We start from the raw sequence: 10,053 nt of genomic DNA on the forward strand, positions 1-10,053 counted from the left end.
TTTACAAAGTGCTACTGAGAAGGGGGAAGAAAGGACCACCGCCGATACCCTTACTGCTCCAGGTTCAGGCTTGATTGTGAGTCTTCCTACATCATCTCCTCTCTTGGGAAGGCAGGACCAAGCGGGGGTTTCTAGCCCCCTGGGCCTGCTGGGGCTTTATTCTTTCATTCTAGAGTCACTGGCGCTTGGTTGCGTTTTTCTTTCCCGTTTGTAGGTGAAACCCCATTGGCTTCCTCGGCTCCTTGATTTAAACCACGCCCGGCTTTCTGCCCGCTTCGCTGCTGCTGGGCCAGGCCATCATCACCCAGCCCCATCCCAGCTTAGAGGGACCCCGGGGGGCGGCGGCGGTGCTATTGTGTGGATGCCGCGCGTGTCCTCTCTTCTCTTCCAGAGATGGCTAACAGGGGCCCGAGCTATGGTCTAAGCCGAGAGGTGCAGGAGAAGATCGAGCAGAAGTATGACGCGGACCTGGAGAACAAGCTGGTGGACTGGATCATCCTGCAATGCGCCGAGGACATAGAGCATCCGCCCCCCGGCAGGGCCCACTTTCAGAAATGGTTAATGGACGGGACGGTAAGGACAGTAGCGATCTTTGTTGCTGGAGTAGCGGGCAAGGAAATTTCCAGGGGCCTTTGTTTTAGCGCATGGCTGGGTGAGATGCTGCTGCTGCCACACTCTGTGTCTCGAAGGATGGGAATGCCTTTATTTCTTCAGGTTTGGAGCATTTGGGCTCCCTGCGCAATTCCCTAGCTAGTTAGAGGATTCTCCATCCATCCCATACATAGCAGCTTCCTTGTGAGTTGTCAAATTCAGTACCCTTTTGCTTTTCCTAATGAGACTGGAGGTAGCTGTTTCTCTTTGATCTTTTCAACCTTCTTGGTTCCCCATCTCCTGGGGGTAACTTCCCCTAGGGGTTTGAGTTGGGTAGATGGCAAAACAAAGGAAGTGTTGTGGGACTAGCCACCTTTTGATCCCTCCTGGAACTCTGGGTGCTCAATGTCTGTTTGTTGAATGAATGTGTTCCCAAGAACTAAAGAGAGTCCTTATTTAATAACTGATTTTCTGACCAGATGATTGTGTGTGTTTAGGGGGTTGGGGGAACGCAGGCTTTGCTGATTCAAACAAGCCCATCATTTCCCACAGGCTGTGATTTACTGTTACATAACTGCTACCCCACTCTCTATTTGGTTGCTCAGGACGTGGTTATAAGTACCTGCATGAGGGTACTCAGTCCAGTTTTTTTTTTTTTTCACACACCATTAGCACGTATGCGATGAGTGATGGAAGCCTCATTCTCATCTGCCTTTGATAGAAAAAATGATATTAGATTCTTATCATTTGACACCCCACCCCACCCCCAGGAGCCACTAACTCCCCACACTCCACAAAGTCTGTAATCATGTCCGCCTCCACTCCACATCATTCCCTCCCTATCGGTAAACATTCTTTCCCTCACCCAGAAGATGAAAGGAAGGGGCAAGAAGGGAAGGCGGCTTCCAGCTGCAGGACACACTGTGGTCTACCACAGCCTTGGAAATGTGGTCATCCAGGTTTTCAGGGTTTGGGTGCCTAGCTTGGAGCCCATGTCTTCTTGGAGCCCAAGACTTGTTCCAGCCCAAACCCAGGGAATTGAGTGTACGGGGTGGACTCATTTTGAATGAGTGACCTGCAAATACAAAGGGCCACACTGATTCTGTCTTCCCCCCTTCTCCCTCTTCAGGTCCTATGTAAACTGATAAACAGTTTATATCCACCAGGACAAGAACCCATCCCAAAGATCTCAGAGTCAAAGATGGCTTTTAAGCAGATGGAGCAAATCTCCCAGTTCCTAAAAGCAGCGGAGATCTACGGAGTCAGGACCACGGACATTTTTCAGACAGTGGATCTATGGGAAGGTAAACAGCCAGCTTGCGGCTGAGATTGTTTTTTCTTCCCCCTCCTCTCTGTTCCACCTCTTTGTGAAGCTTGCTCTCAGGCGGGTGTCCTTCCCTGTGCTGCGGCTGTGTGTGGGGTGGCGTGAGGGGAGTGTTCTCAGCTGTCAGCCCCGGGCACTGTTAGCCTCCCCCTTAGAAATACTCTATTACAAGACGCTCTCCCCTATAAAGGAACGGAACACACAGTCTAGGACACACAGGGATTTCAGCACTCAAACACAGAAGCAGAAGCCTCAACCAAGAGGAAGCTAAAATGGTTATAGGGATGTCTTTTACTCCTCTTGCTCCTCCCACAGCATATTCCAGAAGATATCACAGCTACTAGAAGAGAAGGGAGGTAGGGGGCAAAATCATCTGACTCACCAGCAGCAGGGCTTGAGACAAAGCTGCCAGTGCTTTTTGTCACTCAATTTGAGAAGTTAATAACACCCCAACCTCTTATTAAACCATTATCCAGGAACTTAGTAACTATACCTTCCACATACATATTATGGTTAGATAGCCTGACATAATTTTCAGATTTATGAATTGGTTTGATCACAAAATCTTATAAAGGTATAAAAATCAAAAGATGTTTCTAGACATAGTTAACAATCCACTGTTACTGGGGAAAAATAATGTGAATGGAGAATTTGGGACCTGTGGTCACAGTGCCTAGTGTCACTTTACCCCAAATGTTCATCCATGCAATTGTGTTCTCGGTTAGGCCTGCCCGAATCATGGAGAAATCAAGACCAGTCCAAGCAGGGCTGTCAGATTGACTCTCACATGCCCATTGTCACTGGCTGTCATCAGTGGAACCAATAGGGTCCCCAGAGTGGTGACCCAAATGGCTCTTTTGAGAGTGAGAATAACTAAAGTGATTAAAACATTTGGCTGCTGACCAACAGGTCGATGGTTCAAGCCCACTAGCAGATCTTCGGGAGAAAGATGAGGCAGTCTCTTTCTGTAAGGATTTATCACCTCAGAAACCTATGGGCAGTTCTACTCCATCCTTATAGGGTCACTATGAGTTGAAATGGTTTAATGGGTTCATATGAAGGTTGAAAAAGATTTCTAGCAGAGGACAATCCTGTTAAACAACTTGCAAAGTGACAATTGCCTCCTTAATCCTCACATCCTTCTGTGTCATGTCAAAATCTGGCATTTCATGTTTCCTTCATAGATGGGTGGTGCAAATCCCAAATGCCAACAAGCTTGCCTTGTGTTGTGCCAATAATTCAAAACCTAGATATCCAAAACTTCAGGCCAGGCCCTTGGACTTCATGGACTCTTGGCTCAAAATAACAATGAAATGTCACAGTCAAGATTTAGTCTCTGCCTCCTAAGTCAAAACTATGATGATTTTCCCCAGAGAATAAGAGAGTTACTGTGCATTGCATTTTCCTATAATGCTAGGCATTGAGAACCCTATGGAGCAAAATTCTATTCTGACACACGTGGGGTTATTAAGAGTCAAAATCAACTCAACTGCAACTGGAAGAAGGCATTGTACATGTGTTTTTACAGCATCATGTCATTCAATTCTCCTAACAATCCTATGAGGTGTTATTAATTTATCTATTCATAGAGGATGCAACTGAAGCTTGTCCATAGTTATTTGTGCACATCAAACAGCTAGTGATTAGCAGAGTTGGAACTGGAATCCAGACTCTCAGATACCAATCAACAAAGGCTTCACTAGTCTACCATGCTCTTCTGTGGCCAGGGGCTTAGTTTCCTTCACTTACCCCATGAACATGCTGTGACTCATAGCAGTGACTAGCTGACTAGGATGAAGAGGAGGAGGGGAAGAATGATTCAGGGCTTTGTGGGGCAGAAGGATTGAGCCTCTGCACTGTGGGGTTAGTGTGAATGGAAGGGGACCTGGTGTGACCCAAGGAGTACAGGAAGTATGTGGGCAGAGGAGGGAGCAGGAAGGTGGGGATCTTGAAGGAAGTTTCCCACCTTTACTGAGGATGTTTTATTTGCCTTTTTTCTTTTTGCAAGGCTACTTTATACCCAGGAGGTGCTTGCAGCATGGGGGTGTGGGGTGTAGGGAGCCATGGTCTCTGTCAAAGAGAATAGATGGAGGGGTACACAAGTTGCCCAGGTCCTGAGTACTAGTTCTTGCTTAAGGGAAGAAGAAGACTAAGACATATGACTGGGTTAACAAGAGAGAGGGTAGTGCATGGGTGGATACCAGAGAGAATAATGATCCCAGCAAAAAGGAACAAGGAAGATACTGAGGGATCTCATCCCCAAGGAAGAGAAAGATAGAATGGTAAAGGAAATAAGGAAGGATCCACTCCATGAATATTATGGGTGACAGGCAGAAGGAAGAGCTATAGATAGGTCATGGGCTAGGCTGTGGTAATAGTGGAAAGAATTGACAATAGGGAAGGGATTGCTTAGGAGTTTCCAATGACCCTGAGAAGTCCCAGGGCCTGACTGGCTCCCTCCAAAGAGTGAAACCAGAGGACACGTGGGACATTTGGGGAAATCATTATAAGATCTGGAGGGGATACTTGATACACCTGCCCCCATTATCACTGTCTGAAGCTCAAGCCAGAACTGGTTATCATATAGTGGAGTATGAGGTGAGAAAGGACAGGGACTTAAAAAGAGCAACTTTAAGTGGGTTGCTCTGAGCAGAGAAGAGAAGTGAGGGGCTGAGGGTTGGCCTTGAGCAAGACCAGCTGTGAGAGCCACAGCACAGCAGGATGGCCTGAGTGAGCAAAGCCAGGGTCTTTTCTGCAAGTACTAGGTGGTCACTCATGAGTTTTAGGGTAATTAGCAGGAGTCAAGGGATACTGCAGGGCAGGATTGGCATGTGCTTATGTGTCTGTATGCATGTGAGGGTGAACATGTTTGTATACAGAGCAATTGGACAGAGCTGTTAGCTTAACTCCACATTCTCTTACTATCCTACCCCCTAGCTGTGGGTATTGTGCTGTCCTCATATTTCAGTTTCCTCTCATTTATTCCTGATTCCATCCACTGTGGTTGTGGTTGCTGTGGCTCCAGCCCTCTTCCCAGGTACTTTTCTTCCTCTGTCACAGGCTTTTCGTGCTTTACAGCTCTCAGGCTCTCTAGTCAATGCCCTGGACCTCATCTTCCTTGTTCTGCATCTTCTTCCTAAACAGGGCTTGGCTTGCCCACAGCTGCCCAGTCGCTCCTGTGCTGCTCTAATGACACAGAACTATAAAGCTGTAGAAGCCCAGGCTTGCCAAATGTCTTCTCATCCAAGCATTTTTCATTCAGATAGACAGGACCTCAAGATAGACCCACTAACCTGAAAGCCATTTTAGATGCAAGGTGAACTGTTTGGGACAGATTCTGGAGCAATCAGAAGAAAAGATGCAGAGCTTTAAAAAAGAACCCAAGGCTGAATGGTCCAAAAAACAACCCAACCATGGGGACTTTATAGATCATGCTAATGAAGTTTGCCCTGGGAGGTAACTGAGATGACTGGTTCTTTTCAGTAATAGGGAAGAAGTGGGAGCAGCTTAGAAGAATGGTGGGGGACTGGGGAAGTCTTCCTTTTGGATGAGAACAGGTTAATGGCCTGGCAGGTAACTTTCAGATCTGCCGTGCACCCCCTGAAAGGGTGGGACCATCTCTGGTGTCTGTGACTCAGAGGAGAGAACACTGCTTCACCCTAGGTAAGACTTCAGCATATTTTCTGTGGAGAAGGAGGGAGAAGGAAAAATGCAGGGAGCAAGAAAAGGAAGAGTATGTATGTGTGTATGTGAGAGAGAGAGAGAGAGAGAGAGAGAGAGAGCTCTGGTCTACCAAGTATCTAGACATAAAGACTGCAAAGCAAGTTTATTAGACAGTATTATACCTAAGAGTAAACTTTGGGCTCTAGAGTCAGACACCTGAGTGGTTCAAACATCTGCTCTCCACTTACCAATTAGCTTCTCCAAACCTTGATTTTCTCAACTATAAAATAGAGATAAAATAGTACCTATTTTGCAAGGTTGATTTTGCAAGGAGATAAAATAGTACCTATTTTGCAAGGTGAGAAGTAAATGAGATAATACATTTAAAATGCTTAGCATGGTGCCCGGCAATAGTAGAGTTTGATAAATGCTGGCACTGTAAAAATTGTTATCATCATTGGCCTATCCTTTTTAAGACTGATGGAAAATAAGGAAAAGAAGAACAAAGTAGGAAAGGTCCTTGTATTCTGTCTTGAAATAACAGACTTTATTAATGGCCTCATGTCAGAAACCCAAGAAAACCAAACTCACTGCCGTCAAGTCAGATCCAACTCATAGCGGCCCCTCCTTGGGTTTCCGAGGTGGTATCACTATAGAAGTAGATTGCCCAATCTCTTGTAGGAGCTGATAAAGTTGCCTGGATGGCCTTTGTCCTTGCTGTCATCTGTGGTACCTTCACAATATTTGCCATTCTTCTATAAGGAGGACCAGCTTTATGGGCCACCATATTGAATTTTTTTCCTTAGTGCTCATGGTCTTCTTGATGCCTTTCACTGTAATATGCTGTTTTACCAATTATAGACCCAGGGGGTTTGGGTATAGTGGAAAGACCATGAGTTTGAGAGTCAGGCAGATGAGCTAAAACTCTTGAAGCTCACATGAAACACACATGAAGCTGTGTGTTTAAGTTACTTAGCTTCTCACAGCCTCACTCTCCTTTGCAAACAGATCTAGAGCCTCCCTCATAGGATTCTTGACTATGAGGGTTGTTGTTTGTTGTTATGTGCCATCGAGTCGGACCCGACTCATAGTGACCCCTCCTTGGGTTTCTGATGCAATGTCACTACGGAAGTAGATTGCCCAACCTTCTTTCCAAACTATGAGGATTAAATGTGCAAAATGACTAACCCGATGCCTGGCTAATAGATACCTAGTCAACCTTGCCATCTATCTCTCTATTAGAAGTTCTTCAGCAACTGATCTTTTTGGTTCTTTTTCATAACCATGAGGTGAGCATTAGACACTTAGAATTCTAGAATGTCAGAGCAGACAGGACTCAGAGATTAATCAAATCAAATCACTCTTCTCAGTAATCCTATGATGAGCAGCATCAACATACAGTTTTGTCATACCTCCCTGCTACCCCTCTCCTCGATAGCTGGAAGTTAAAGAGGTGAAGTTTACTTTGAGGATGGAGTGATTGGAAAATTCAAATAGATTCTCGAGGGAGGTGTCACTATATGTGTCATTCCTCAACAGCGAGAGTAAAGCAGACATTCACTCAGTTTGAGAGATATTTGGGGAGATTATTAGGTATAGATAGTCACTTTAGATATCACAATGCCTGCTGCTTGATGCTTTCTTTTCTACCCAAATAGCCTTCTTTGATGGTGATTTTATTTAGTGGGTTTCTCTTCCAGCAGTGGTTATCAATCTTGAATGCCTCAGAATCACCTGAAGAGCTTGTTAAAACACAGATTGCGGGGGTTGGGGAGGCCCAGGGTTTCTGAGGTATTAGGTTTTTGCTGGGGCCCAGAAATTCACATTTCTAACCAGTTCCCAGTGGTGCTGATTCTGCTGATCTGGGAACCCCAGTTTGCTCACCATTGTCCTACAAACTTTCTCCTTCATCAGGCAAAACAAACAAACAAACAAAATTTATAAAACCCACAGAGAGAGCTCAGATTACCCTCTGACATTTCTCTCTTGATAATAGAAATATTCTATCTACCTTGAATGGAGGGTTGAGGACTATGCTGAAGTTATTATTCAGGAAAATAAGGCATGTTTCCTTCATCTACTGTTTATCTTCTCCATAAGTCTCAAGAAAATGGAAAAAAGATAGTACTACTCCAAGAGTTACGATAAATCAAGACTGATACTAAATACCACCAATAGCACTGAAATGAACAGTTTTGACTTAAACACTGGTTTTTAGTATTAAAGGCAGAAATAGAATTAGAGCGTATTCAGTTTGACTTTTCCTAACATTTTTTCTCTTTACTTTTCACGTTTATGTTATAAAAACATGCATAAGAGATTCTGGAAGTAACAAAAAGTTTAAGAGAACAAAATCCTTGTTAAAATATCTTTGTGGTAATAGCACTAACTTTACTGGCATTAAGAACCCCAGGGGGCTTTGGGGGATACAGAACCCCTGGCCTTTCTCCCAGAAATTATAACTTAGTAGTTTGGGATGTCTCGAAGGCAGTGGGTTTGGTTTGGTTTTGGTTTAGTTTGGGGTGCAGGACTACACTTTGGGAAACATTGCGTTGGAATACTCTATCATAGTAAAAGTATTCGTTGCCATCTGAAACTCTGAAGAGGCTGGGAAATCTACTTTTAAAAGTTTAACATTAACCTCCTCTCATGATGGGTTGATTAAAGAGTCCAGGTTGTGATTAGAATTCTGAGCTGTGTCAGTATAAATTTGGCTCCTCCTCTTTAACGTGTCACTTCCCTTATGGTCAGTGGTTTCCTTAGATCAGTCTACTTAGATAGCAGTATCGCCTGCTATTCTTGTATCAAGAAAATTCCCAACACCTACTTGGTCTTTCTCTTAGGAATTGTTTCTTCTTTGTTGTCATGAAAGAATGGCCATGACCTTGGTTTCCAAGCTGCCTTGAAAACCCCCAGGGATCCCACCGTGGATCCAGGCATGACTTGCAGGGAGCAGAGAGATTCCAAGCCACCAGGGCTCTGGGCTCATTCCCAACTTGGACCAGAGCCCCTCTCCTGATCAGTTTTACCATCTGACTTTGTGAAAGGTATCTCTGAAGGATGGAGTTATTGCTTGACAAATATTTAGTACTTACCACGTGCCAGACATTGTGATGCTTTAAAAAATTGAATGCCAGAGTATTGGGGAAATGCTTGGCTGCCCATCTGGTTGCGTCAGAATCATCTCAGGAGATTAATCCAGAGTCTGACGTTTTTAAGGTTCTCGCCTTAATTCTGATGAGCAGTCTAATTTGGGAGTCATCATGTTAGACCCACGTTTCTCAGACTTGCCTGATTAATCACCTAGGGAGCTTTTTCAAAATGAGGACTCCTAGGCTTCACTCTAGGCCTATCAAATCAGTCTTTTTAGGGAAATGGCCTAAAAAAATCCATATTTTTTAAAGAAATCCTCTTGGGTCACTCTGTTAAGTAGACCAAGAAATTTGGGTAACCCTACTCCACAGCAGACTATGTTCAGCCATTTTTCACGCTTGCACAGTTTTGAAGGCATCCCAACTAGGCAGATATTATACTTGGTTGTGATATAAGCAGTTTAACTTTTGTTACTTCATACCTGGCACAACTTCACAGATCTCGCTTAACTACACAGTTCTTTTAGGTGTTTAAATTGTTGACCTCGATTATAGGAATTAGCCTCCACTAATTGCCCCAACTTCTCCCAGGATCCCCCTTCTAGCACTTGATCTCGTGTTCTGAATTAACAAGAGAGGTAAGACTGAAACAAGAGGCCATTTCCCATTTCATCAACCCAAGAATCCGGGAATTCTTCACAAGGAAACTTTATTCAAAAATAAACTAGGCATGCCAAGAAAGCAAGCTAGACATGAACTGGTAATAGAATGCAGATTTCTGGTCATAATGGTACTTAGAATCTTAACAATAATTAACTTGGCCAGCACCTCCTGAGGACTCCAGGCTCCAACTGCTTTTTATTGCTTCAGTCCTATTTGTGTTGAGACTTGGATAAATTATTCCAGATAAAACACTCAAAAACAAGACTTACAGTCTTTTGGGTTTGAGACCCTTGATCCCGTAGGGTCCAAGAAGCCATAGCTCAGTCTTATCTTCCAACACATTTTGTCAGATGTGGCTCTTAAGCAGAATAGACCTCTTTGTTGTCTCTTGATCACTGGCTCCTGCTAAGGAACACACCTCCCCACCCAGATTGCATTGGATTTCATGGGAGATGAGGGGTCCTGGACTATTAGTGGGCTTTATAATCAGACAGAACTGAACTAGAGCTGGGCTCCAATTTACCTGTTGGATGACTCTGGGCAAGTTTCTTAACCTCCCTGAATTAGTTTCCCCACCCATATACATTTGGAGACTTAATATCAAATCCATGCGGTTCAGATTGTGTATAATTGATATCTAATTTTCTTGCCTTGGGTCTTTTTTAAGGAAACCTTTCCAATTTGTTCCTGTCAAATGAGTTGGGGTTGAAAATATATATA

General features: G+C 44.2%; 1 protein-coding gene across 1 annotated transcript in view; it reads left to right on the plus strand.

The window, feature by feature from the left end:
* Positions 1-393: 393 nt before the first annotated feature.
* The window catches only part of TAGLN3 (transgelin 3), a 13,398-nt gene continuing 3,738 nt past the window's right edge, over positions 394-10,053 (plus strand). Inside the window, exons 1-2 of the mRNA XM_007947425.2 lie at positions 394-573; positions 1,721-1,895. Of these exons, the coding sequence (XP_007945616.1) occupies positions 394-573; positions 1,721-1,895 (355 nt within the window). The remainder of the gene's footprint in view (positions 574-1,720; positions 1,896-10,053) is intronic.

Source organism: Orycteropus afer, unplaced genomic scaffold (genome assembly GCF_000298275.1).
Source record: "Orycteropus afer afer isolate SDZICR_OR568_19922 unplaced genomic scaffold, OryAfe1.0 scaffold00184, whole genome shotgun sequence".
NCBI lineage: Eukaryota > Metazoa > Chordata > Mammalia > Tubulidentata > Orycteropodidae > Orycteropus > Orycteropus afer.